Source organism: Muntiacus reevesi, chromosome 3, assembly GCF_963930625.1.
Source record: "Muntiacus reevesi chromosome 3, mMunRee1.1, whole genome shotgun sequence".
Classification (NCBI taxonomy): Eukaryota; Metazoa; Chordata; class Mammalia; order Artiodactyla; family Cervidae; genus Muntiacus; species Muntiacus reevesi.
The window spans coordinates 37,658,860-37,684,946 of NC_089251.1; the positions used below are offsets into that span (position 1 = coordinate 37,658,860).

A 26,087-nucleotide genomic window follows, 5' to 3' on the forward strand; every position below is an offset into this window, starting at 1 on the left:
AACAACAACAAAACAACCCAATTTAAAAATGAGCGGAGGACCTGAATTGACATTTTTCCAAAGGCATACAGGTAGTCAACAGGCACACAAAGAGACGCTCAACATCACTAATTATCAGGGAATTGCAAATTAAGACCATAATGAAATATGACCTCATGCCTGTTGGAATGGCTATTAACAAAATGACAAGAAATAAAGAGTGCTGGAAAGGATGTGGAGAAAAGGGAACTCTCCAACACTGTGATGGGAACATAAATTGGTGCAGCTACTAATGGAAAACAGTATGGATTTTCCTCAAAAACTTAAGAATAGAAACTATCAGCTATTTGACTTCTGGGTATTTATCCAAAGAATATGAAAACACTAATAAGAAAAGACATATGCATCCCTATATTCATCACAGTATTATCATTATTTACAATAGCTAATATATAGAAACAACCTAAGTGACTGTCAGTGGATGAACATGACATGAATAAAGAACATGAATGGATAAGAACATGTGTGTATATGTGTGTGTCTGTATGTGTGGAGAGGAATACACAATGGAATACTACTCAGTCATGAAAAGATAAATGCATAAAAAGTCCTGCCATTTGCAACAGCATGGATGGACCTAGGGGATATTATGTTAAATGAAATAAATCAGGTGGAGAAAGACAAATACTGTACGATTTCACTCCTATGTGGAATATAAAAGTCAAGCAAACAAACAAAAATAAGTGAATACACCAAACCAACCAGAAACAAACATGTAGATACAAAGAACAGAGTAGTTGTCAGAGGGGAAGGTATTGTAAGTGAATGTGAAATGGCTAAAGAGGATCAACTATGGTGATTAATGGAAACTAAATTTTTAGTGGTGTCCATGTTGTAGTGTACACTGAAGTAGAAATATATGCTGTACAAATAAAACTTACATAATATTATAAACCAAAGTTATCTCAATTTTTTAAAAAATCAGAAAAGGATAAGTATCAATAAGGATGTAAAGAAATTGGAATCTCTATGCATTGTTGGTAAGAATGTGAAATGGTGAAGCCACGGTGGAAAACACTATGTTTCCTCGAAAAATTAAACACAGAATTATTATATAATCCAGCAGTTCTACTTCTAGTGTATGTGCCCAAAGAACTGAATGCAGGGACTTGAACAGATATTTACACGCTAATATTCATAGCAGCATTATTCACAACAGCCAAAAGACGGAAACAACTCAAATGTCCATTGACAAATAAATGGATAAACAAAATGCATTATATACATACAAAAGAATATTATTCTGGCCTTAAAAATGAATGAAATTCCGATGCATGCTACAATACAGATGGACCTTGAAGACATGTTAAGTGAAATAAGCCAAACACAAAAGAACAAGATTTAAATGATTCTACTTATATGAAGGACCTAGAACAGACAAATCTAGGGAGGTAGATGGTAGAACAGAGGTTACTAGGGACTGGGAGAGTCTCAGTTTAGGATGATGAAAAAGTTCTGGATTTGAATAGTGGTGATGGTTACACAACTTACTGCCACCACATTATATGCTTAAAAATGGTTAAAATGTTAAGTTTTATGGATGTACATTTTATCACAATAAAAAAATACGATGGATATGAATACAATGGAAAAGAAATGATGTGACTGACAATGGGTTAATATGCAAAATATACAAATAGCTTATACAACTTGATATCAAAAAACATACAATCCAGTATACCCAAGGGGCATAACAGTTATAAATATTAGAAAAGAGGACAGATGTTATCATTAATTGCAAATGATGTAACCATCTTGCTAGAAAAATACTCCAAAAGTAACTAGAAAAATACTAGAATTAATAAAATGGTCCTTTAAAATGTTGAGATAAGAAATAAATCTACAGAGCAATGATTTCCCCCAGGCCAGTATTTCTTAACTGTTTGGGGGGCATCGGCCTGTTTTGTTGCAAATTATAGTCTCCTTGACTTGCAAATTTTTAAAAATAATTTTATGAAGTTCAATAAAAGCCCATGGATCCCAAGCTATAGATTAATTGCTTTATAGTGAACAATAGTGTTGAAAATACAACAGAAAAGAAATTCATTCATGATGGAAGCAAAAATTTTAAATGTCTAAGAATAAACCTAATGAATACTGCCTGAGACTGATCTGAAGAAAATATCAAAACCTTATGGGGGGACATAAAAGTGATATATCCTTAAGTAAGAAAGTCGATATAGCAATAATGTAATGCCATTTTGTTTAGATTATTCTGTACTTTTCATACAATTCAAGCGAAAACTCAGGTATATTTTGGAATATTTAATAATTTAAATAATTACCTGAAGTGTATATGGTAGAGAAAAATAAACACCGTCACTTGAAGACCAGGAGATTTTCACCCAGGATTAGAGGTAAGGAAGGACTTATCTTTCAGATGTTAAAACTAATTAAAATAATGCAGTACTAGCATAAGACATATGACAAATGCATAAGACAAATGCAGTACATCAGAATAGAAAATCAGCAAAGGACCCAAGCCTATGAGAAAGTTTAAACTTTTAAATCGGTAGTAAAAAGTTTTACCCAGCATATTGAAAAGCAGAGACATTACTTTGTCAACAAAGGTCCATCTAGTCAAGGCTATGGTTTCTCCAGTGGTTATGGATGGATGTGAGAGTTGGACTATAAAGAAAGTTGAGCGCAGAAGAATTAAAGCTTTTGAACTGTGGTGTTGGAGAAGACTCTTGAGAGTCCCTTGGACTGCAAGGAGATCCAACCAGTCCATCCTAAAGGAAATCAGTCCTGAATATTCATTGGAAGGACTGATGCTGAAGCTGAAACTACAATACTTTGGCCACCTGATGTGAAGAGCTGACTCATTTGAAAAGACCCTGATGCTGGGAAAGATTGAGGGCAGGAGGAGAAGGGGATGACGGAGGATGAGATGGTTGGATGGCATCACTGACTCAATGGACATGGGTTTGGGTGAACTCCAGGAGTGGGTGATGGACAGGGAGGCCTGGTGTGCTGCAGTCCATTGGGTCACAAAGAGTTGGACATGATTGAGTGACTGAACTGAGCTGAAATGATGTTAGAAAAACCACCTAAACACCTGGGGAAATGATGGACCTCATACCTTATATCAGGTTAATTCTAGAAGTAATAATGTAAAAAGCTTATAAAAAAGTACTGTAACTAAAGATAGTCATATAAAGGAAAATAGTAGCCCAATCATAATTATGAATACTAGTGTTAAATTTCTTAATAAAATATAGAGCACAGAATTCAGCTCTACTTTAAAATAATAAAATATCACAACCAAGTGTAATCAGAAATGCATCTGACCCAGTAGTAAAATATCTTTTCAATGCATTTCACTGTATTAGTTAGGTCAAAGAAAAAATATGATCTCAATAGATACCAAAAATGCATTTAATTAAATTGAGTATCTATTTCTGGTTTCTTTTATAGGAAGAGTTGGACTTCCTTGACATGGTCTCATTTCAAATGATGAAACATTTGAAGCATTTTTCTATTAAGATCAGGAAAAAGATCATCCAGGGAGTTTTTAGGGACTCACGTGCAGTAGTTAACACTAAAGTAATTTATTCTAATAACACTAAATTAACATCAGTCCTTTACTATGTTAATGAAGAAACCTAAAAAACTTGCTACACATTGTCAACTATTTTGCAAACAGATGATGTCAAGAAATCTTGAAAGAGCAACATGATAGAATGCAAAGCACATGAGTTGGACTGAATCCAGAATCCAGCACCAGAATGCCAGTTCTGCCATTTTTATTCTTTGACCTGAGCAAGTTGTCTAAACTCTCTGAATCTCAGTGTCCTTATCTGTAGTACTGAAGCAGCAGCAGGTAAGATGGAGTAAATTTGCTGTCTCTTCTGTTGATTGTAAAAATGTCTGGACAAATGAAGAAAGCAAACACAGTAAAACTCCAAAAAGCAAAAAACTCAGGTGAATTGAAGAGTTAAAACCTAGAGAAATAACCCATACAGGAAAGAATTCCAAATTTTTTTTCATTTCCTTCATAGCTTTAATCTGAGGGTGGTCTCAGTCACATGGCAGTAGCCTGGGATGTCACCTGAAAGCTAAGAAAGTCCCCATATTTCTGGCCTCTGGGAAAAGAGGTCCCTGTGGTCCAAAGAATGTGGAGGAAATCCCATTTCTATTCTCTTTTATTACTCCTGGCTATGTCCCAAGGGTGGCCTCAGTACAGAACTGCACACAGCAATGTGGTGACCAAAACTCCAAGAGGAACCCCATTTTTCCTGCTGGAAGACTTGGAAAGGGGAGCCCTCACTGAGAAAATTAGTGCATGGGGAATTTTGGAGAGGAGAGAGCTGGAGAAGGGGATCCTTCTAACTGTATATGAAGCTGTTTAAGTCCCGGGCTCATCTCTGAACTGCACATGTGCAGGAGAGACCCAAAGCAACTTAGCAAAAACTGAAAACTGAACCAAAATAAAAACTGCCACCTACAGAAGAGATAGACCTTGTGATCTGAACCTCGCCATGGTGACTGCCAACTAAAGCAAACAAACAAATCAGCATTCTCTATAGGATTTGAATATGACTGTCTTAATCTAATATTAAAAACTTTCAGAATATAATCTAAAATTGTTTGACATACAAATCACCTGCAAAATGTGACCAAGTCTCAAGACAGAAGACAAGAAGCCAATCCTGAACTACTGGCATCACGTTATAATATAATAGTTATTATATAATAGGAGCTAAAATAACTAGTTTTATAGTTACAGTATTATAGTTATATAACTGTAACAACAATATAACCCATGAGATGAAGGCAAACACACCTAAAATAATAGGAAAGATAGAAATTCTCAGCAGAGGAAAATTTTTAAAAAGAACCAAATAGATACTTTATGATTGAAAAAATACAGTATCTGTAATAAGAAATTCAGTGGATGAGCTAAGCAGTAGCATGAAGATGACAGAGGAAAGAGTCAGTATGAAGACAGAATGACAGAAACAAGATGAGCTAAGCAGTAGCATGAAGATGACAGAGGAAAGAGTCAATATGAAGACAGAATGACAGAAACAATCTAGTATAAAGAACAGAAAGAAAATTGCAAAAAACAATTAAACAGAACTTCAGGGACATGTGGAATAACACCCAAAAGGTTTAATTTAACATGTATGTCACTGAGATCCCAGAAGGAGAGGGGAAAACAACCAATGTAGAAAAAACTATTTGAAAAATAACAGCTACAGAGACACCCAATTTGATCAAAGTCATAAATTTCTAAATTCAAGGAGTTCAGCAAAGCCAAAATAGGATAAACTCAAAAAAGAAGCAAAAAAAAAAAAAAAAAAAAAAACCAGCCATGGCAGACATATCATAATCAAACTGCTGAGAACTAAAAGTAAAGAGAAAAAAAAATCTTTTAGTCAGTGAAAAATGACACTTTACATAATTATTTTTCATTGTATTACTCCAACCTTCCCCTGGTTCCCCTGTGTGGATCTGATGCCAAGAATTGGTTTCAAATGTACCTTTGATATTATTTCTTTTAATATGCCCCAAATCTTTTGCTCTTGTTGAAATGATAATCTCTGCTAATTCATGTCTTGTTTTTCAGCAAGTTTTTAAAAATTCTGTAAGTTTCCACATTATTACACAGGTCTAATAATGCATCTTTCCCTGTCTTGCAGGGATATTATGAAGATCAAATGAGACAATTGATCTTCATAATAAATATAAATATTTATTATATTTCAAGAAATATAAACTAAAACACTGAAAGTTATATATTTCAGAAACTACCAGTTTGGGAGCTCTAAAGCCTAATTCGTTACACCAATCTCATGAGGAAGTATTTTAAATACTTTCCGGCTTGCCCACATCTTTCCACAGGCTGACAAGGTTGGAGATGTGTCAGTGAACCATTGCCATGCTTCACCAGCTGATCTGTAGTTTAGGCCACAAGGTCACCACATAAAACTCATTCAGCCTTTGTTTGATTTACAATGTTGTGTTAATTTCTTCTGGACAGCAAAGTGATTCACTTATATACATTCGTTTCATATTCTTTTCCATTATGGTTTATCACAGGATATTGAACATGGTTCCCTGTGCTATACAGTAGGACTTTGTTGTTTATCCATTTTCTATATAATAGTTTGCATCTGCTAATCCCAAATCATTCAGCCTTTAGCAAGGTATTTCTGGCTGTTATTTGATGTATCTTCATCCTTTAAATATTAAATGATGCTTCCAGAAAAGTAGAGATTCTAATCCCAGTCTTCTTGGCACAAGATACTAAGAGTAGTAAAGTTAAGGCACAAAAAACTAGATTCAAAGTAGGATTCAGATGACTAATTTGAACTAGCATAACCAAAATGGGTCTGAAAGCCTCAGTGTTCTAATAGTGTTTATAAATCTGTGACCTCCCTCGACCTCTCCAACTTCCCAGAGGCTGTGAGCAGTAGCACAGAAAATATCCACAAGGGATGTGTGAACTTGCTCTCTTGCCAAACTCTCAGGCATGGAGTGAGTGGAATCAGCATAATGCAGCATTAGGCAGCCTTGGGTTGCAGGATGATGTGAAGAGTGGCTAAGAGAGGAGTTTTCTCTAAAGAAAAGACATCTTTGTAAATTAAGACTGAGATATTATCATATATAAAGACTGAGAGAGATTAGGAGTCTTGCATGTGGTCCACAGGATAGAGACAGTGTCTCAGAGTTTCTTAAAATCCTTGGCCAATACTGAAGGGAAGCTACACAGGCTTCTTGGGCGTCATGAGTCTGTTTACCAGCAGGTGGGGCAGAAAGGATGCGCAGCCTGCATCTACAGTGGGTTCTGCTCTTTTCTTAAGAGCAAGATAAGGCTCAGTTTCCCCTTCTGTCATAGGAATAAGAAACCCCTGTTTTGAAAATGGGGTTTCAGTGCGTCTCATATGGCATGAGTGCATGTAATAGACACTGCTGGAGGTGTAACAGGATTTGGAAACTTCCATGTGGTACGGAGGACTCTTTTTGTTACAGATGGGAAGCAAAGACATGGAGGAAAACAAGGACTAGATCAGATGTGCTGTGTGAGTGCAAATTCCAGGAAACCTTACTCCATCCTGTTAGTCCTATTCTCATTTCTAGAAGAATGGTATAGAATAAAGTCCTTTACCCTCCCTGTACTTGCTATTCCTCCCTTTGTCCATCCTGTTCACATAAGTCAGTCAATAATCCTGAGAGTGGGATTACTGGGGCCTCTCTCATGTGGACCATACCACTTTTTAAAACGTAAACAAAGAATCATTAACTCAGGAAAAGTGTCATCTCCCATATGCCACCCTAGCTGTGAATAAATGACATGTCTCTGTTACTGCTAGTTTTCATCTACAAGTGGTAAATCCCCAAACAATGTTTGTGTTACGCTGCTGCTAAGTCACTTCAGTCGACTCTGTGCGACCCATAGACGGCAGCCCACCAGGCTCCGCCGTCCCTGGGATTCTCCAGGCAAGAACACTGGAGTGGGTTGCCATTTCCTTCTCCAATGCATGAAAGTGAAAAGTGAAAGTGAAGTCACTCAGTCGTGTCTGACTCTGAGCGACCCCATGGACTGCAGCCTACCAGGCTCCTTCGTCCATGGGATCCTCCAGGCAAGAGTACTGGAGTGGGTTGCCACTTCCTTCTAAAAAATCCTTTTATGTCAACAACATTTTTCCACACCTGATTCAAATTGTCTTTTGTCTTGTGGTACCATAAGCCCTCCCTCTCTATTTCCTGCCTTTATAATTATGGATGATAATATTTCAAGTTCTTACTGCTCTCACAGTGCTCAATCCACAAAATAAATCTAATTTAAATAAAAGAAAATACAATCCTCTAAGAATTTGGTTTGCTAACATTTTGCTCCACGTCAGCAGACTGAGTCACCAAGGTAAGATTTACCTTAATGTGATTCAGTCATTTATAAAGTTTCACCAACAGCAGGAAATTCTATCAAAGTCATTGCAGAGTGAATTAGCAGATGGGTCAATGCGCAAAGTTCAACACGTAAGTGAAAAGAGAACTATTTGATTAAAATAACAGGTCAAGGCTGGCAGGAGGGCACAAATATCAGAACTACTCAATAAAAGATGGGTTTTGTAATGACAGGGATGGGGAGCATCCTTACCTGTCTTCTGTGAGTTTCATGAGGGTTGTTCCTTGAGTAGAGAAGACAATAAAGGACATTCTTAGCTGTGGGCTGGAAGGAAAAGCAATTCTATTAGGGCAGAGAGAGACACAGTGGAATGCCATTCCCTTCTAGGCTTCCCCCTCCTTCTTCCCTTCTTATTATGTCTGCCAGAGCTGCCAACCTACAACCCAAAGGGCACCAAGTATTGCAGGTATTCAGCCACCAGCAAACTTGAAGCTTTGGATCAAAGAGAAGACTCTCTTTGCCTTCCTGGAAGCTGCTTCTGATTTGACACCATCACTTACTGAATGTGGATTACAAGTAAGAAAGCTAAAGCTCATCACTTTCCTCCACTATGTCTGAAGTGTGTCCCTAGAAGACTGGTTTGCATGCTGTCTATACAATTCAGGATCCCAACAGAAAACATTCCTGAGTGTCTCCGCTATAGTCTGGTATACCCTATAATGAATGGAGTGTCTTAGGCAGAGGCAGCTTTATGCCATTAGTCATCAATATTACACAGTTTATTTTACTTGGAAAGTAGGATCACAATCAATTTGTCCTCTCTATTTGGCTTTCTAAGGAGGTTACCTTGTAAGGAAAGCATGTGCTGATGGGCCGCAAGAATAACTATTCTACTTGGTAGTTAGAACTTCTCATGATTAATGAATACATCAGAATGGCTTTTACATGGCAGTGATTGGGAACTTTATCAATGTAAAACCCACACTCTGAAAGATAGAATAACCCTCAGGTGAGGACAAACATAACTTTTTGTCTGCAAGATGGACTGTCACACTACCATGGATCCACCACTGGAATCCCACCCTTTGGGGCTCTCTCTAGGTAGCCAGCTGGTTTACCTTCATAATAGCAACCAATTTCTTCATGATGCAATGATTTCTCATATCTGTCCTGGCCACAGATCTTATAGTTCCCACTTCCTAAAATGTTTCCCCAAACCTGTTCCCCTTTTCCTGACAATAGTAATTGTTTCCTAGTTTGTGACCCAGCTGAACATCATTCTTTGCTCCAATTCATTCCTCACACTGATTCCAGAATTATTTTCCTAAAATATAAATCAGATCTTGTCACTCATCTTGTCATCTCTATCAAACCTCCAATTGCTCCTATTGCCTCCAAAATAAAGTTTACATCCATTAACATGTCTAATGCATCTTTGGAAACCCCTAGCATGGTCTGTAATACATAGTAGGAGCCCAAGCAACACCTGGTGAGTTGAAATTGGCCTCTTGAGAATGGGTTCTCTGTCCGTGGCATCAGGCTGCCTGTTACTATTTCACCAGTGCTGAGGACATTACGTCACAAATGATAATAATAACAATCATAATTTTCATAATAATATAATAATTGCCAGTCCAATCATGTGCTTACTATGTGTCAGGCACTATTGTTAGTGATTCCCATGTATTATCTCATTAAACTTGTAACAACTTCATGAGATCATTACTATTACCAATCTTATTTTGCACAAAAGGAAATTGAGACTCTGAGAGACAAAAAAATTTTCCCAAGGTCACACAGTGGGAGAGTGGTGAACCTAGGGCTTAAAACCAAGCATTCTGATTCTAGAACTTGGGTTTTTCACCACCATGTTATTCTCTACCTTATAGAGAATTAAGCTCTGGAAAGAATGAATTTGAAATGAGGGCAATGTAGGTCTCCAAACAGTAATTGGTATATGAGTCTGGGCTGAAGACACAATTTGGGAATTCTCAGCATACTGATGTGAGTAAAATCGTTCAGAGTGTCAGCAGGGAGATGGGAAGGGAGCCAAACCTAGAACCAACACTAACATTTAAAAACCTGGCTCTGGTCAGTGGATGAAAGGTGAGCCAGAAGTCAGTGAAGGAGAGGACTTCAAGGAGAGATAAATCTGAATCCAATGAAGTGCCTCTAACCAGAAGAGCAAGCACTGCATGGCTCTCAATGGATTTGTCCTGTTGAGCATCACTTTGGGACCGTGGTGAGAGTAAGCAGGTATAAGGGTGGGGATGAAGGCAGATGGGAATGGGTTAAGGAATGAATGAGAAGCAAGGATGAAGCCAAATAGTCTTTAAGGATATTTTAGTGAGAAACTGGGAAAGAATTAAGGTAGCATCTATAGGAAGACAGGACCAGGAAATTCATTTTTTTTAAAATGACATTTTATCTATTGGCAATGGAAATGGAGCCAGAGGAAAGGCAGAGAAAAATACAAGAAAGAAACAAAGACCTGGGGGAATATTGGAGACAATGGATAAAATGTACTAATGTGAAAAGACTGGGATTAAATAAAGGGGATACTAGAATCTCAGAGACAATGGGAAGCCATGCATATATCTTTTAAGAGGAGGATTAGAATAAGAGGTAATCCCTTGCCTGCTGTTCTCTGGGCTTTTGGTGAGACAGCAGGTGAAGTTCTTTGCTGAGAGTGATGGGTGTGAGGTGTAGTATGAGGATTTAAAGAATATGGTGAAAAGTTATGGTATTGAATGAGCATGTATTATATGTCGGGCACTATTAGAGGCCCTGGGGCTGCAGCAGTTAACAAAAGCAGTCCTTTTTGGAGTCTGCAAGGCAGTCGTCTTGGTGCCACGTTTTGATGGGGGTCCATAGCCAAAGAGGACCAGAGGAGACAATGGAAGGGAAGTGGAAACTCCCAGTTGGTCCAGTGGTTAAGAGTCCATGCCTCCACTGCAGGGGGCACCAGTTCCATCCCTGGTGGGGGAACTAAGATCTCACATGCCTCATGGCACAGCCAAAAAACAAACAAACCAGGGAAGTGCCTCATGGTCTAGATTAAGCCATATCAACTACTCTGGTCCTTAGTTTCTTTATAAAACAAAACAAACAGAACTGGATAAAATGGTCTCTTAGTTTCCTCAATCCCTACCTCTAATTTCTTTGAATCTAAAATAGTAAAGTGTCTGGAAGTGCTGAAGGAACTGGAGAAGAGAAGTGTGGAGTGCCCACTCTAAGTCAGGTGCTGGGTTTGTTGCTTTGAGCACATTTTCTCTTATAATTTTCACATGTAAACTGAGGTTCAACCAAGATGATTCAGTTGCTTTGGTTGCCTAATGGAGCTTGGATGCAAGTCCACGTCTGCCTGACTTCAAATCGTTTTTCAGGAGACTCCTCTGGTTTAGAGGGAACAGAAAACCACCAGAACAAATAGAAACACAGCAGATACTCCCAAGTGTCTGGAGGTAGACTTGTTTTATATCACTCCTGGATGAGAGTGTAGGAAGGGACATTATGGGTCAGGGACAAAAGGACTCTTACGGAAACTGGAACTGTCCAACTACTGGGTTGCATTTGCCTCAAAAAGCAGCAGTTTCTCACCAGAACTTTTCAAGCTGGCAGTGAGTGAGTAGCTCTTAGGATAGCTTGGAAAGTTATTCCTTTCAATTCTAAGCTTCTATGAGTCTCAAATATTTTGTTTCTCTCCTTTCCCTCTATTTTTCATCTCCATCTCCTCCCAGCTTCTGTTTTCTCCATTCATCTGGGCTTATAGGCTACTTGCTTTAGTTTCCAATTTTTGGCATCACAGAGAGGACACCCCTTAACCTACTCCCTCTGTAGATGGGTACATGTGGAGACCAGCAGGTGAATTTGCAAGGAATACATTTATCAGTTTTCTGGTCTCAGAGGACAACTTGTCTCCTGAGTTAAAAAAAAAAAATCTTACTCACAGAAGATGTATACAGCTACTCACACTGGCTGGAAGACTCAACAGAGGCCACCAAGCGGAAGTGGAGTTGCTTTCAAATTTACAACACCCAGAACAATTTTTACCAAAGACCTGGACAACTGGTTTAAATTCAAGCATATAGGTGAACGCTATCACAGTTGTGTTGTCGTTTGGCAGCTGTACCCAAAGAGGGTAAAATGACCTCCTTTCTTTTACTAGTGGGAGTTTACATTTACTGGACTGCTAAGGCCCCTGCAACGTTTACAGTGCCGATGTTCAAAATTTCATTGTCCTCCCTTGGACATATGGTTGAGAATGCTCAGAGCATTCTATCCCATAGGGCACATACCCAGGCTAAACAAGCATGGTGGTTTGCCCAGGTCTGAGGAGAGCTCCCAGGGTATGAAACTTTCAGTGCTAAAACCAAGGAGGTTCTGGACAAACTGGGATGAACTGGTCACTTTACACCCCATAAGGTGTAAGGTGACCTTACACCATACACATGGGTCCAGCCAAAATGAGTCAATTTCTCCAGCATAATGCACTGTGAAAGAAAACGTTAATGATCCTTCTAGAAGGATATTATTCAACAAGAGAGGAAGAAAGTTAAAATGTTGATCTTATAACCAAATTGGGTTCCTGTTGAAAACATAGTCAAGTTATTCTATTTAAAAACAAAACAAAAACAAACAAAATATTCTAACATGTGGCAAAGATGAAAACAAAGGTGTCTCTCTTCCAAGATCTGAGATTCTACCTTTGTCAAAAAGCACCCCCAAACTAGTTAGTAATTAGTAGAATAGCAAACATAGGCTGGGTTTACTTAAGGCTGAGAACTACGTATTTCTCACCTGATGAATTTATGAGCCAACTGTTCCACAAAGTAATAGATTTCATTCCAGTGGTGCAGCACACTTCCTGACCTAGGGAAATAAAGCAGATATGATTTAATCAGCTGTTCATTTGTCTTTACCTTGTGTCATATATTCTATTGTTTTACAGTCGACCTAGCCTTTAACAGGGCTCACCATCTGAAACTTCCGTAACTTTGGAAATTAAGGATGCTTAGACTTAATTTAAGAATTCTGAGAAACTTTGGTAAAGAACTCTCTTCACTCCATCTCCAACTCCTTACCACCCCTACTCTATATACTCGTATGTCAAAAAATTCCTGGGCCCAGCCAGATTCACAGGTTAGTTTCACAGGCTTTAAGGAATAGTTATTTTTGTGCAATTTATTGCTCTGATTAGAGAAGAAATACCATTCCAATTCATTCAAATGAAATTGGCAAACTACATGCCCAAATAGACAAAGAGAAACAAATTCCACTCCTCAGAAGAGTCAAAATTCATTGGTAAATACAGATCCAAAATCTCTAAAAAATATATTAGCAAAACAAATCCAGCAGGAATTCAAAAGAATGCTAATTAGTTAATTGGTGATTTATTTCAGTAAGATATTGATAATTCAAAATTTAAGGAAAGTTAATGTAACTAATACTTAAAAGAAGAAAAATGATACAGCTCCTCATCATTAAAAAGGGATCCTTTTACTGAAAAAAAGAGGGAAACTTTGTCTAAGACATATGGAATCACAGCACTTTAGATTTGGAAATGGGCTTATTTCCCACAGTTGACTTCTGTTTCACTGAAACCACTTAATACTACTTCAATTCAGCTTGTAAGTATTTTTCACAGTGCTCATACTCAGTCTGTTGCACTGACTTCATAGTAACTTTTTCTATTTTAACGTACTCCTCTGTAGACTCAGTGCTCTTTTCCTTTTATTAAGGATCTGTTTCAGCTGAGCTCTGCATTTCTGCCTGTCATAATTGTTGAGGTTAGTTTGCTCTTTTGACTCTGACATTTTGGACTGAAAACATTTTCCACTGGTTTCAGATAGCTTTTATTTTTATGTGCTCATCTACCTTAATCTTAACTTCTAGAAAGTTACTGTTATTTTGTTTCAGACTATTTTATAGATCTTTAAGATGAATCTGTGCAAAGTAAATTTTATGCCTTTTATTCTGTGATTCAGTATGTCTAGGAATTCTCATTTTGGTTAAGTGTATTCCACCTCTATGAGTAAAATCTACTTTTTTTCTGCCCCACATCCAGTAATGATATGTCTGTCTGATCTGAACAGAAGTGATACAATACGTTATGGTCAAACACTGCAAGATTACATATCATAAGGATACGGAAGCTCTCCAAGTTAACCTATAACTTCAATTCTAGGAAAAATTCTGAAAAAATGTTTTGTGAAACTCAAAAACTGACTTCATAAATGAAATGAAGATTAAAGTTATAAAAGTGATCAAGGCAATAATGAAAAAGAACAAAGTTGGAAAGCCTGCCCTATCAAATATAGCAACCCCATAAACATGATATGTAAGAGTAGAACCAACGGAGTAAAATGGAGAACTACATCCACACCTCAATGTATGTAAAGTCTTGCTCTAATACATAGTGAAAGAGGTGATTCACACTGGGGAGGGAGAATAAACCCTTCCATGTCATTGCTGTGACAATGGATTTCTAATTGGAAACAACCAATCAGATCACTATCTCATACCAAATGTAACCCTAGATGTATTAAAACCTAACAGGAAAAACAAAACTTTCAATCCATTGGGTGAATTATAGAAGATTTTTATGTCATCAGGTTAGTGAAGAGTTCCCTCAACCAAATACAAAAAGAAGGACTTGTTCTTTACAAAAAGAATTATTATGACTATTAGAAGTGTCTAAAATTCTGGATGACAAAAAATACCATCAGCAAAGACAAGGAAGAGAGTGAGAGAAGATGTTTGCCACAAAAATAAATGGCAAAAGATTAGTGTCCAGTATATGTAAATAATTGGTACAAGTAAATGTTAACAAGGCAAACAATAGAAAAATAAACAAAGGATCAGAACAGGCAATCCCTTGAAGGATCGTAAATCAGCATTTGAAAAAATATTCAACTCCTAATAAATCCAGAAATGCTTTGTTTGGGGAAAAGCAAGTAGTTTTGGGGGGCAGCAGCATAAAGCCTACAGGGTTGAGGAGTGGGGAGTTGGGGAGATGCAGAAGGAGTGGAGAGGGTGAGGTTTGACTTGTCAAAAATAAACCTTTTCCCGTAAATCTTTCTATTCCAAAATTTCATCTGCTTGAGACACACAGTGTCCACACTGGCAAACTCCTACTCATCTGTAAGACCCAACTTGATCTCTGCCTGTTGCCTTCGACCAACACAGATGGGGCTCATTGCTCCTGCCCCAGGATCTCAGGGCACTGTGTCCATCTCTCAGTCATCATCCTCTGATACTGGGATGCCATCACTTTTTTCTTCAAGCTTCCATTGAGAGAATGTGAAGGATATTTGCCTCCCCAGCATCTAACTATTAGTTGGATGGAAGGAAGGAAGAAGAGCGTGGAGAGACGTCTCTATTGCTCATGGATGCCTCCTGATCTTTTGCCAGCCGGTCCTGGCTTCTGGCCTTGTTTGGATGAGTGTCTCAGGACTGAGACTCAGATAGCTCCAGCCAATTCCTGCGACCCTATGTGATCCTGAAGAGCCTTCCCAGATGGGTCAACAATTCTAGAGTACAGATCCTCAATGAACCAGCCTATCTAATCAATGGTAGATCTCTGAGTTTAATGCAACCAGGAGACTCTCAATAGCTCACCAGAAGAGCATATCCCAGCCCTACACTTTTAAAGCTTGGGAAAGTTTTTCATTAGAATCCCAGCCATCCTCTTGGACATGTTTCAGTAGTATATTTAAAATCTCAAAGACTGGTTCTGACTCCCTTTCTTCAGCCAAAGGGTAGATGCTCTGGTCCTGGGGGTCTCAGTGGGGGTCTGGCAGATCTGGCTCAGTGCTGTGTATGTGCTTCAGAAGAGCCACCATGTGACTATTAGGCACAGTCTACTTAGAAGTCTACAACTCTTTTCAACTGGAATCAAGAGATCTCCTTGAACACTGGTCATCTGTGCCCACTTCTGAAACACAATACTGTGTTTTGCAATGCTGTGTTATAACCCAGCCAAGTATCATCTGAAATTTTGGTTACTGAGGAATAAGGTAAGATACCTAATGATTAGAGAGGAATCCCCAGTTCCTCCATCCCATGTCTGATTTTCTTATCAGTAGAGAAGTCCTATAGTGAGGGAATTAAACTGGGAAGGGAGGTAAAGAGTTGAAGTAGGGACTTGAACTAGAGTTGGGGATCTATTCTTGGCTGTCTAATAAAGAAGCAGGGGTCTCATGTAAATTCTTTTTGTGCTAGCATTTTTTTGTTTTCAAGAATTGAGCACAAATCATTTGCATTCCTTTACTTGTTATAAATGGTGCTAGTGGTAAAGAACCTGCCTGCCAATACAGGAGACATAAGAGATGCAGGTTGGATCCCTGGGTTGGGAAGATTCCCTGGAAGAGGGCATGGCAACCCACTTCAGTATTCCTGCCTGGAGAATCCCATGGACAGAGAAGCCTGGCGGGCTACAATCCATAGGGTCACAAAGAGTCAGACACAACTGAAATGACAGCACATATATACACACTTATTACAAAGGATCACCCACTGTTAATTAATTCACATTTTCTTTTGTCTTAAAATATTTCATTTGCACTATTCTTCTATCTGATTGACATGTAAAATTTAGAAAATGTTGGTATTCATCTTTGATTTCTAGATGCTAGATATAAGGAAAGATCCAAGAAATATTCTGGAGTGTTGAGAAAATTCTAAATCCATCTGGAACACTTTCTTGCCAATGGGCAGGTGCTGTATTTTCTCAAGAAGAAAATAAAATGAGAGTCGTAAGATAAAACAAGAGGTAAGGGGATATTGACAGGCTTGCTTCTCCCATCCCAACTCTACTAATAATTGTCCTGTTACTGTCAAAGTTTGTTGTTTCATATGTACTCATGATCATCCTTTACACAGTTACATAAGCCTTGACCAAAATATCTCCTTGCAGTCCAAGGGACTCTCAAGAGTCTTCTCCAACACCACAGTTCAAAAGCATCAATTCTTCAGTGCTCAGCTTTCTTTATAGTCCAACTCTCACATCCATACATGACCACTGGAAAAACCATAGCTTTGACTAGACTGACCTTTGTTGGCAAAGTAATGTCTCTGCTTTTTAATATGCTGTCTAGATTGGTCATAACTTTTCTTCCAAGGAGCAAGTGTCTTTTAATTTCATGGCTGTACTCGCCACCTGCAGTGATTTTGGAGCCCTCCCCCAAAATAAATAAATAAAGTTTGTCACTGTTTCCATTTCTTCCCCATCTATTTGCCATGAAGTGATGGGACCAGATGCCATGATTTTAGTTTTCTGAATGTTGAGTTTTAAGTCAACTTTTTCACTCTCCTTTCACTTTCATCAAGAGGCTCTTTAAGGTTCCACTGAATTCTGTTGTGGATTGTTTTGTTTTTAGAATTATTTTTTTTTTTTTTTTTTTTTTTTTAATATTATTTTATTAGTTGGAGGCCAATCACTTTACAACATTTCAGTGGGTTTTGTCATACATTGACATGAATCAGCCATATAGTTACATGTATTCCCCATCCCGATCCCCCCTCCCACCTCCCTCCCCACCCGACTCCTCAGGGTCCTCCCAGTGCACCAGGCCCGAGCACCTGACTCATGCATCCCACCTGGGCTGGTGGTCCGTTTGTTTTTAGAATTATTTTTAACACACAAATGCTGACAAACTATAGTCAAAGAGTTGAAATATCCATGTTTTACATCCAAGTCAGTGGATGTGAAACGTCCCAGATATTTGACTCAATTAAATTCTAACTCATGCAATTCTAGCCCCTGAAGATTTCCGTGGGGCAACTGGGTATCGAGATGCTGTAGAGAATTCAGGTCCCTTCTTAGGATCTCATGCTTTGGCTCTACAAATATATATCTCAACAAAATTTGGAATTCAAGTAGCCTCCCAGGGAATTCTGCTTGAACACAGTCCTACAGAATTCTGTGCTTGAAGATTCACTTACTAAATCTGGATCTACTCCAAATCAGTAACCTCCTCTTCACATCACTTTCTGTTTGGCTTTCAGAAGGGTTCCCCAGACCACAAGGAGGCAAAGCCACTGGTCCCTTGAAAAGGTAACTGCTGGGAGTAGCTCCAGGGCTCCTTACCTATTTTTGTTTTTCTAGGTCCTCTCCAAGGTTTGGAGCCTGATAAGAAGTCAATACATCTTGTGTATTCACTGTGTGTTCCCAGAGAGGGGTTTGCATGGAACTTGACCTTGCCCTCAGATTACTGCTCAATTACTTTCAAGGATCTCATATGCAAAGAGTAAGAGCAAAAGAACAACCCTGGGTGTCATTCTCATTTGTTTCTGAAACACATTCTTTTGTGCTTATGTGAGTTTCCAAACCTCCCTATGGTTGAGCTCCTTTAAAAACACAAGCTCTTTCCATTAGTCACAGATACAGCCAGTCAGAAAGAATCAAGTGGACCAAATTGAGTTTAAATTGTCCTCTCCTTGGCATACAGGTCAGAGTAAAATGAAAGGGAAATAAAGAGAGCTCACAGCTGGAAACATCACCCAGGAGTCTTTTAGTCCTGGAAGAGCAGAGCCCCAGTAAGGATGGAAATTATAAAACTGTCAGGTCCTGCTTTTCTTCAGCCCCACCCAGTTGAAGTCATTCATGTCCTCAGTGACCCACCAGGTCCCCAGCTAATCGTGCAAGGCTAGGGCAGCCTCAGGCGCCACTGAGCGAAGCAGGCAATTAATTCTGGCCCCACATTCATTTGTATCCCCCCTCCCACGCCCTACCCGGCTCCACTTCTTCCTTCCCCTTCTCTCCTTCCTCCTGGTCTCCCTGCACCCTAACTGGCTGACGCCCAGATCTTCAGCTCTTGTCCTCTTCTGATTGGCTGGAGTCATGAGCCAGCCTCCCTCTTGCTCTAAAAGCTGACAGCAACTCTTACCCTCCTCCAATGTCTTCAGTGCAGACCCAAATCAAGCCACTGAGCACTGTACCCACCCTGCTCCTATCTGTCTGGAGACCCCAGCCCCACGGTACTGACTTGTAAGGAATTTCCCTGTTAGTCCACCTCACTGAAGGCTATGACAGCAATGACTTTTATGCTGTGGAATGCAACCTATTAGTGATTTGGGAAATCAGTTTGGTGGGATGTTGCCAACAGTTAATAAAAATGAAATAGAAGAGAAATATCAGAATATATTGCATACCATGACAGAAACTCATGCTATGTGAAACTTTCAGTCAACTACGCGTAGGTATATAATGCACATATACTGTGTCAAGATGTAAACTAAACTATGTTTTTTTTTGTGAATGCTCAGGAAGATACTAGACCAAAATATGTAATCCTTTCACCTCCACTAATTCACCTTTTCCAATACACACACACACTCACACAGAGCAAGAAAAACCTAAAGATATTTCTGATATCAAGTATTGGTTCAGGTGCAAATTCAACACAAAATTGTTGTTAAGAGAACAGAAAACTAGTTAGTCGTCTGAAACCAAGATGTGATAAACGAGCCTGAAAGGCCACCAGTCAAAGTCAGCAATGTGATCTGTGGATGAACACCAGGTGACCGTGACAAGACAAGATACGGTACTATGGATGCCAGAAAAGTCAGAGGCAGCCTTCACGTGCAAGCCACAAGGACACAATGAGCCCCCTTCAAGCACACAGCCATAGGACTGAGAGATCTGGGGGTGGCTCTAAGTCATGCCTGACTCTCTGTGACCCCAGAATCATGGTCTTTTCCAGTGTGTCGGCTCTTTACATCAAGTGACCAAAGTATTGGAGCTTCAGCATCAGTCCTTCCAGTGAATATTCAGGGTTGATTTCCTTTAGGATTGACTGATTTGGAAGACAGATAAAAGTAAACTACATTTTAGGGAGGCAGTATATGTGAATATAGTATGAGCAACTTTTTCTATGTGGCATAAAAAAATTTACACTTTTCACTTTCTCTTTTGAGAATCCATTCTTTAACTTTTATATTTTGCTGTATAACCTCATTGATAACATTACTGTGACATTAACTTTTCTGGGGCCATTCTATTTCTTTTATATTATATCTTTTTCATATCCTTTATTTACAAAAAGTTTTCCATTTTGATGTCAATACTTCCAAGTGATATTTTTTTCAATAAAGGTAGGTGGGTGGTATATATTTTGGGTTTTTCTATGTCTGAGGAATTTTTATATGCCTTTGTATTACTTGGAGCAGGCAATGGCACCCCACTCCAGTACTCTTGCCTGGAAAATCCCATGGACGGAGGAGCCTGGTAGGCTGCAGTCCATGGGGTCGCTAAGAGGCACGACTGAGCGACTGCACTTTCACTTTGTATTACTTACCTCTGGTCTCATAATTTTAATCTCTGTATTCTCTCTGCTTGAGTTCTGGAAAAAGTTTCTTAAACTGTCTCCTGATGAGCTAAATTTATTTTTGTAATATTCTTTGTGGTGGTCATTTTTTCCAATGAATTTGAATACTCAGAAACAGCATATTTTCTCTCCAAAAGTTTCTTATTTTCAGCTGTTCCTTTCTCATAACAGACTGCTCTTATTAGTTGATGTAATATAACCTCAAAATTTAATGAAAATACTAATGAGACATATTTGCTTAAGTGGTTTGGATGGTCATTGGAAGTTCTTTTATCTAATCACTATTAAGTTTTTTTAAAACCCTGATTCACTTTTTGAGTAATTTCTTAAAGAAAATTATCCTCACTCCCCCTTTTAGAAGAATCTGTATGTATTTGAAAATGTCTTTCTGTTTTCATGTAAGGGACATCTTGACAGAACATTTTAGATCATAACTTTATTCATTAAATTTTTCCAACATTTAATGTTGCAGAACATTTGTAGGTAAACTGTATCTTTTCCCATTCATAAAATTCTGCTTTTGTTTTTGAAATTAAACATTCTTACCAGGAGTTTAAGTACAAATCTCTTTTAATTAATTTTGATTATTACTTGATGAGCTGAAATCTACACTTTCAGGTTTTGTTTTTTAATCAGGGAAGTTCTATCAAATTGTTGAGTGCTTCTTCTGGGTTATGCTCTAGCAATGCAGATTATCTGGTATACTGGATATTTATTTTTGTCATTCATTATTTATCATCTTCTCTCTCATCACCTTTGTGTAACTCATTTCCTATTCAACTTATGAGAGCTTCTCAAACATGCCTTCATCCTTCACTTTCTGCATTGTCAGTTCTGTTCTTTACTGCTTCTCAGGTGGCTTTATGGCTTTATGTTTTTCCATATTATTTTATATTTCCTTAACTGTTTTAGGTCCCTTTTCTTCTCTTTTCATATTTTATCATCTGTCTAACAAAGTTCTTATTTTATTTAATGTCACTGAAATCATAAAACAAATGGGGCTAAAACTGATTTTTTTGCTGTTGAAAATTCTTTCCATAGACATGTTCTTCCACCTCAGGAATTTTGTTACATCATTTATTTTCAGTTGCTAAAATCTTGTAGGCCCTGTTTTCATCTTTCAATGTGGGAAGGTGTAACTGGGTCTCATATTTGCCATATATATGGTAATGTCTTGAACTTGCAAACTTCTCTAAAAACTAAATCTGGGGAACAAATATCATATGATGTTCCTTATATATGGAGTCTAAAAAAAAAAAGGTACAAAAGAACTTATTTACAAAATAGAAGTAGAGTCATGTATGTAAAAATCAAACTTATGGTTACCCTTATGGGTATCCCTTATGGGATAAGGGAGGAGAGGGATAAATTTGGAGACTGGGATTGACATACACACTCTTATGTATAAAATAGATAATTAATTAGAACTTGCTGTATAGCACAGGGAACTCTACTCAATACTCTGTAATGGCCTACATGAGAAAATAATCTAAAAAAAAAGAGTGGCAATATGTATATGTATAAACGGTTCAGTTTGCTGTACATCTGAAACTAGCACAACATTGCAAATCAACTATACTCCAAAGAAAATTCTTTTTTTTTTTTTTAGAAAAGAGCTTAGTTTGGGGGAAGGGAGTTGGCCTTAATAGCTAAAGTAAGCTTAAGTTATTATTCCATCAATGCGGGGAGAGTAGGCAATGGAATAATTCTTCATCATTTTTCACAAAGGAATCTCATCCTTGCATGGTTTGTGTGTTTGTTTTGGATAGGGCCATATCAGTTCCAGCTTGCCACATGTTGGGTTTTTGGACCTGATGTCTACTCCAAGTTCACACTGTGCTGTACCTGACCTCAACCCTGATCCCTACTGCATCCACATAATCAAAGACAGAACTGCCATTCCCCTGGAGGCCCAGGACATGTGGGGAGGACTCAGCAACGCTGGAGGGAGCCACTGTCACGAAGATGCCTGGTGTCTGTGCGCTCTGGCTTCTGTAGCTTCGTTTTGCCTCGACCGGCCAGCACAGCTGCCTCTGGGGGACGCTGATGCACCGGGGTAGCAGGGCTCTATGGAGACGGCCTCTGTTCCTCTGATGTTGCACTCTTTCCTCCAGACTCACTTCCAGATTTGGGGTTGTTCTTGAGGTTCCTCCAGAATCCTCCTCTACATGTTTTTCTAACTTGGCAACAGGGTTGAAAGCAGACCCGGCTGGACCTCCTGCACTCAGCTCATCTGCTGTGTTTCCAGCGGGATTTCTTACAAGGGTGTTGGAGGTCATTGTGGCTGTCCTCAGAGCGTGGACCTGACGCACGCCTCCTCAGATGCCTCCTGAAGGCTTTCTCTTTCGGGGGATGAAACAGTTTTAGATGATGGTTGGGGAGGCCATGAGAAGCTAAGTGTCTGTGTTCAGCTTCTTTTTCAGAAGTCATCAACAAACTTACTTTAGTTTCTCATCTCAAACTAAGCCCCTGAGTTCATTCAACCTTAATTTCAGCATTTATGATGTCCTGAAGCAACATTTCCAAAAGTCACCAATGCCTTTAGCATAGGACCTTTCTTAGTTCTTTCTTGCTGGATATATTTGTAGTATGTATAAATAAAAAAGAGTATGTATTGATGCAGCAAAAATGATTTTTGAATGCCTGGTAGGTCCTCTAGAATCTAAAAGATTAGTAATTACAAAACAACATGCACTAAGTACTTACTAGGCAGCAGGCATTGTGCTGAGCACTTTCAATCATTGCCATTTAATAATGTGGTGGTTTAGCCCCTCAGTCATGTCTGACACTTTGACACCCAATGGACCATAGCCCACCAGGCTCCTCTGTTCATGGGATTTCCCAGACAAGAATACTGGAGTGGGTGGCTATTTCCTTCTCCAGGTGTTCCTCCTGACCCAGAGATCAAACCTGTGTCTCCTGCATTGCAGGTGGATTCGTTACCAACTGAGCCACCAGAGAAGCCATTTAATAATAGCTAGCACTTAATGTGGAGAAGGCAATGGGACCCCACTCCAGTTCTCTTGCCTGGAAAATCCCATGGACGGAGGAGCCTGATAGGCTGCAGTCCATGGGGTCGTGAAGAGTCGGACACAACTGAGCAACTTCACTTTTACTTTTCACTTTCATGCATTAGAGAAGGAAATGGCAACCCACTCCAGTGTTCTTGCCTAGAGAATCCCAGGGACGGCGGAACCTGGCGGGCTGCCGTCTATGGGGTCGCACAGAGTCGGGCACGACTGAAGCGTCTTAGCAGCAGCAGCAGCAGCACTTAATGAGCACTTCCTGTGTGTGGGGAGCACTCTGCTCTGAGCACAACCCTATGTGATAACACTATCAGGTCCCTTTTCACAGATGAGGAAACCTAGTTCACAAAGAGAGTAAGTAACTCACTCAAGGACACCTTAGTAAGTGGTAGGGTTGGGATAAGGCCCCTAGGGTCCATGCTCAGTCCAAAAACTACTCTCCTACAGTCTTTCTGGTGTTTAAACCCGCACTCCTAACACCTGTGCAACACTGCCTCCCCATGGAGGAAAGATGCATGGAGGAAATTTTCCCCATGGAGGAAAATTGCAATTGTAATTACAATTCTCAGCGTCAGGTTGCTAAGTTAGTGAGAAGTACTGCAGAAGTTCCACCAATTGTTATGGGAATTTGGGAATGGGGATGCCAGAGGAAGCTTAAAATTGGTGTACTTGAGCGGAATCAGAAGTGCCAAACTGGTTGCGCATTTTAATGGAATAAGGTGTATCAGAGGATTCACCTGTTTGGCCTTCAATCCTCTCCTGTTCCTCTGATAGTGTCTTTTATGACAGTCAATAATCAGGATAACCATATAATTTAAAATCCAATCTGAAACACTTTCAAGAGTAAACTGGCAAGCCACTAATAATTATACTGGGACAAGCACAGGCCAGGAGTGTACTGCCCATCCATTTACTTACAGTTAGGTTATGGCTGTCCAATGGCATCTTGTATTTCCTTTGACCTTATATTGCTTATTATTGTGACTGAAGTGTAGTTCAGTTGGGATATTTCTTTTTTTTAAATTTTTTATACAATCTCCATAAACCTGATATTTGCATTATCTTTTATGGTGGCTCAGATGGTAAAGAATCTGCCTGCAATGTGTGAGACCCAGGTTCAATCCCTGGGCCAGGAAGATCCCCTGGAGAAGGGCATGGCAACCCACTCTAGTATTCTTGCCTGGAGAATTTCATAGACAGAGGAGCCTGGTGGGCTATAGTCCATGGAGTCACAAAGAATAGGACACAACTGAGTGACTAACACAACATTTTATGTAAGTAACGATGGTTAAGATTCTGATCATAATCCTTATGCCAAAAGGTGTTGGGGAAATCCTGTTCTAGGTGGTTCCCACAGGAATGAGCTGTATACGGTTAAGCAGCAGGGTATGAGGAAAAGAAGATAAAGCCGCTGAATGAGACCTCAGAAGACACACACCAAGGTTTACTCTTCTCCATGTCTTGATAATAGACCCCTCTGCTGCTTATTATGTGATATGAGTTGTTATGGGGTTGAGAGACTATGAACAAAGAACAAACTTAGAATGAAGATGATATGTAAAGAGATGACTGTTCTCAATTTTTCTGTACCACTGTGAGCCCACAGCTAGTGATGGGAAGGGAAGAAGTGCCAGTATCATCTCAAAGATTAAGAGAGTATCACCTATACAAAGATGGAAATGGTGATGAGGTCACTAAAGCTAAAGGCAAGAAAGAGCATGGGGTTAGTTCAGGAAACTGCACATGAACAATTTTGTTGGAAATTGCAATAGATTGGGTGTGGTAAGAGATGAAGCTAAGGGCAACACATATTAAAGGGTAACACATAGTAATCAGAGCAACAAAGCTCTAGAATCCCTTGCTAAGGACTTCACATTTTATACTGAGAGAACTTTGGGAGTGTTTAGAGGTTGAAGGGTTGGGGGAGATGATGTCAAGATTAAATCTGTTCTAAAAAGATCAACTTGGTACCAATGTCAAGATTATAGAGTAGTGTGTACATGCTCAGGTGTGTCGACTCTTAGGAACTCCACGGATGGTAATCAGCCAGGCTCCTCTGTTCACAGAATTTTCTAGGTAAGAATACTGGAGTGAATTGACATTTCCTACTCCAGGGGATCTTCCTGACCCAGGGATCCAATCCATGTCTCCTGCATCTCCTGCATTGGCAGGCGGATTCTTACCACTGAGCCACCTGGGAAGCCCCAGGGGAAGGGTTAAAAAAAAAAAAGAGGAGATAAAGAGACCAATTTAGAGAGCATTTCCATGAACTGGGTGGGAAATGGCCTGAAATAAGGTAATGATAGGACTTCACTGGTGGCCCAGATGGTAAAGAATCCACCTGCGATGCGGGAGACCTGGGTTCGATCCCTGGGTTGGGAAGATCCCCTGGAGGAGGGCATGGCAACTGACTCCAGTATTCTTGCCTGGACAATCCCCATGGGTAGAGGAGCCTGGCATGCAGTTTATGGGGTTGCAAAGAGTTGGACACGACTGAGCGACTAAGCACAGTATGGCAAGCTGATGACAAAGCAGAGACGTGGGAGCAGACATTGTCAGGCTTTGGAGCATAAGAGGAGTCATCCCAGCCCTTTGGTTTATGTGGCTAGATCTATGGGTGATGCTGCCCCCAAGACTAGGAATAGAGATGATGATTTCAGGGCGCCAACATCTAGCTCATCACCCCTTCACTGAAATTCTCTCTCTCCTGGCCTCAGTGGTAACAGTTCTTAGCTGTTTCTCTTCTAACTGTTCTGGCAACTTCTTTTCAACTCTGGTTAATGGAGTTTCTTTTTTGGCCCAGACATTCCTGTTGGCAATTCCTTGAGGTTGGACCCT

At 39.4% G+C, this 26,087-nt stretch overlaps 1 protein-coding gene across 1 annotated transcript in view; it reads right to left on the reverse strand.

Moving 5' to 3' along the window:
- ANTXR1 (ANTXR cell adhesion molecule 1) overlaps positions 1-26,087 on the reverse strand; it is a 253,071-nt gene that overhangs the window by 214,783 nt on the left and 12,201 nt on the right. The window contains exons 2-3 of the mRNA XM_065929030.1: positions 12,695-12,766; positions 8,147-8,218 (exon numbers count right to left, since the gene is read on the reverse strand). Coding sequence (XP_065785102.1) covers positions 8,147-8,218; positions 12,695-12,766 — 144 coding nt within the window. The remainder of the gene's footprint in view (positions 1-8,146; positions 8,219-12,694; positions 12,767-26,087) is intronic.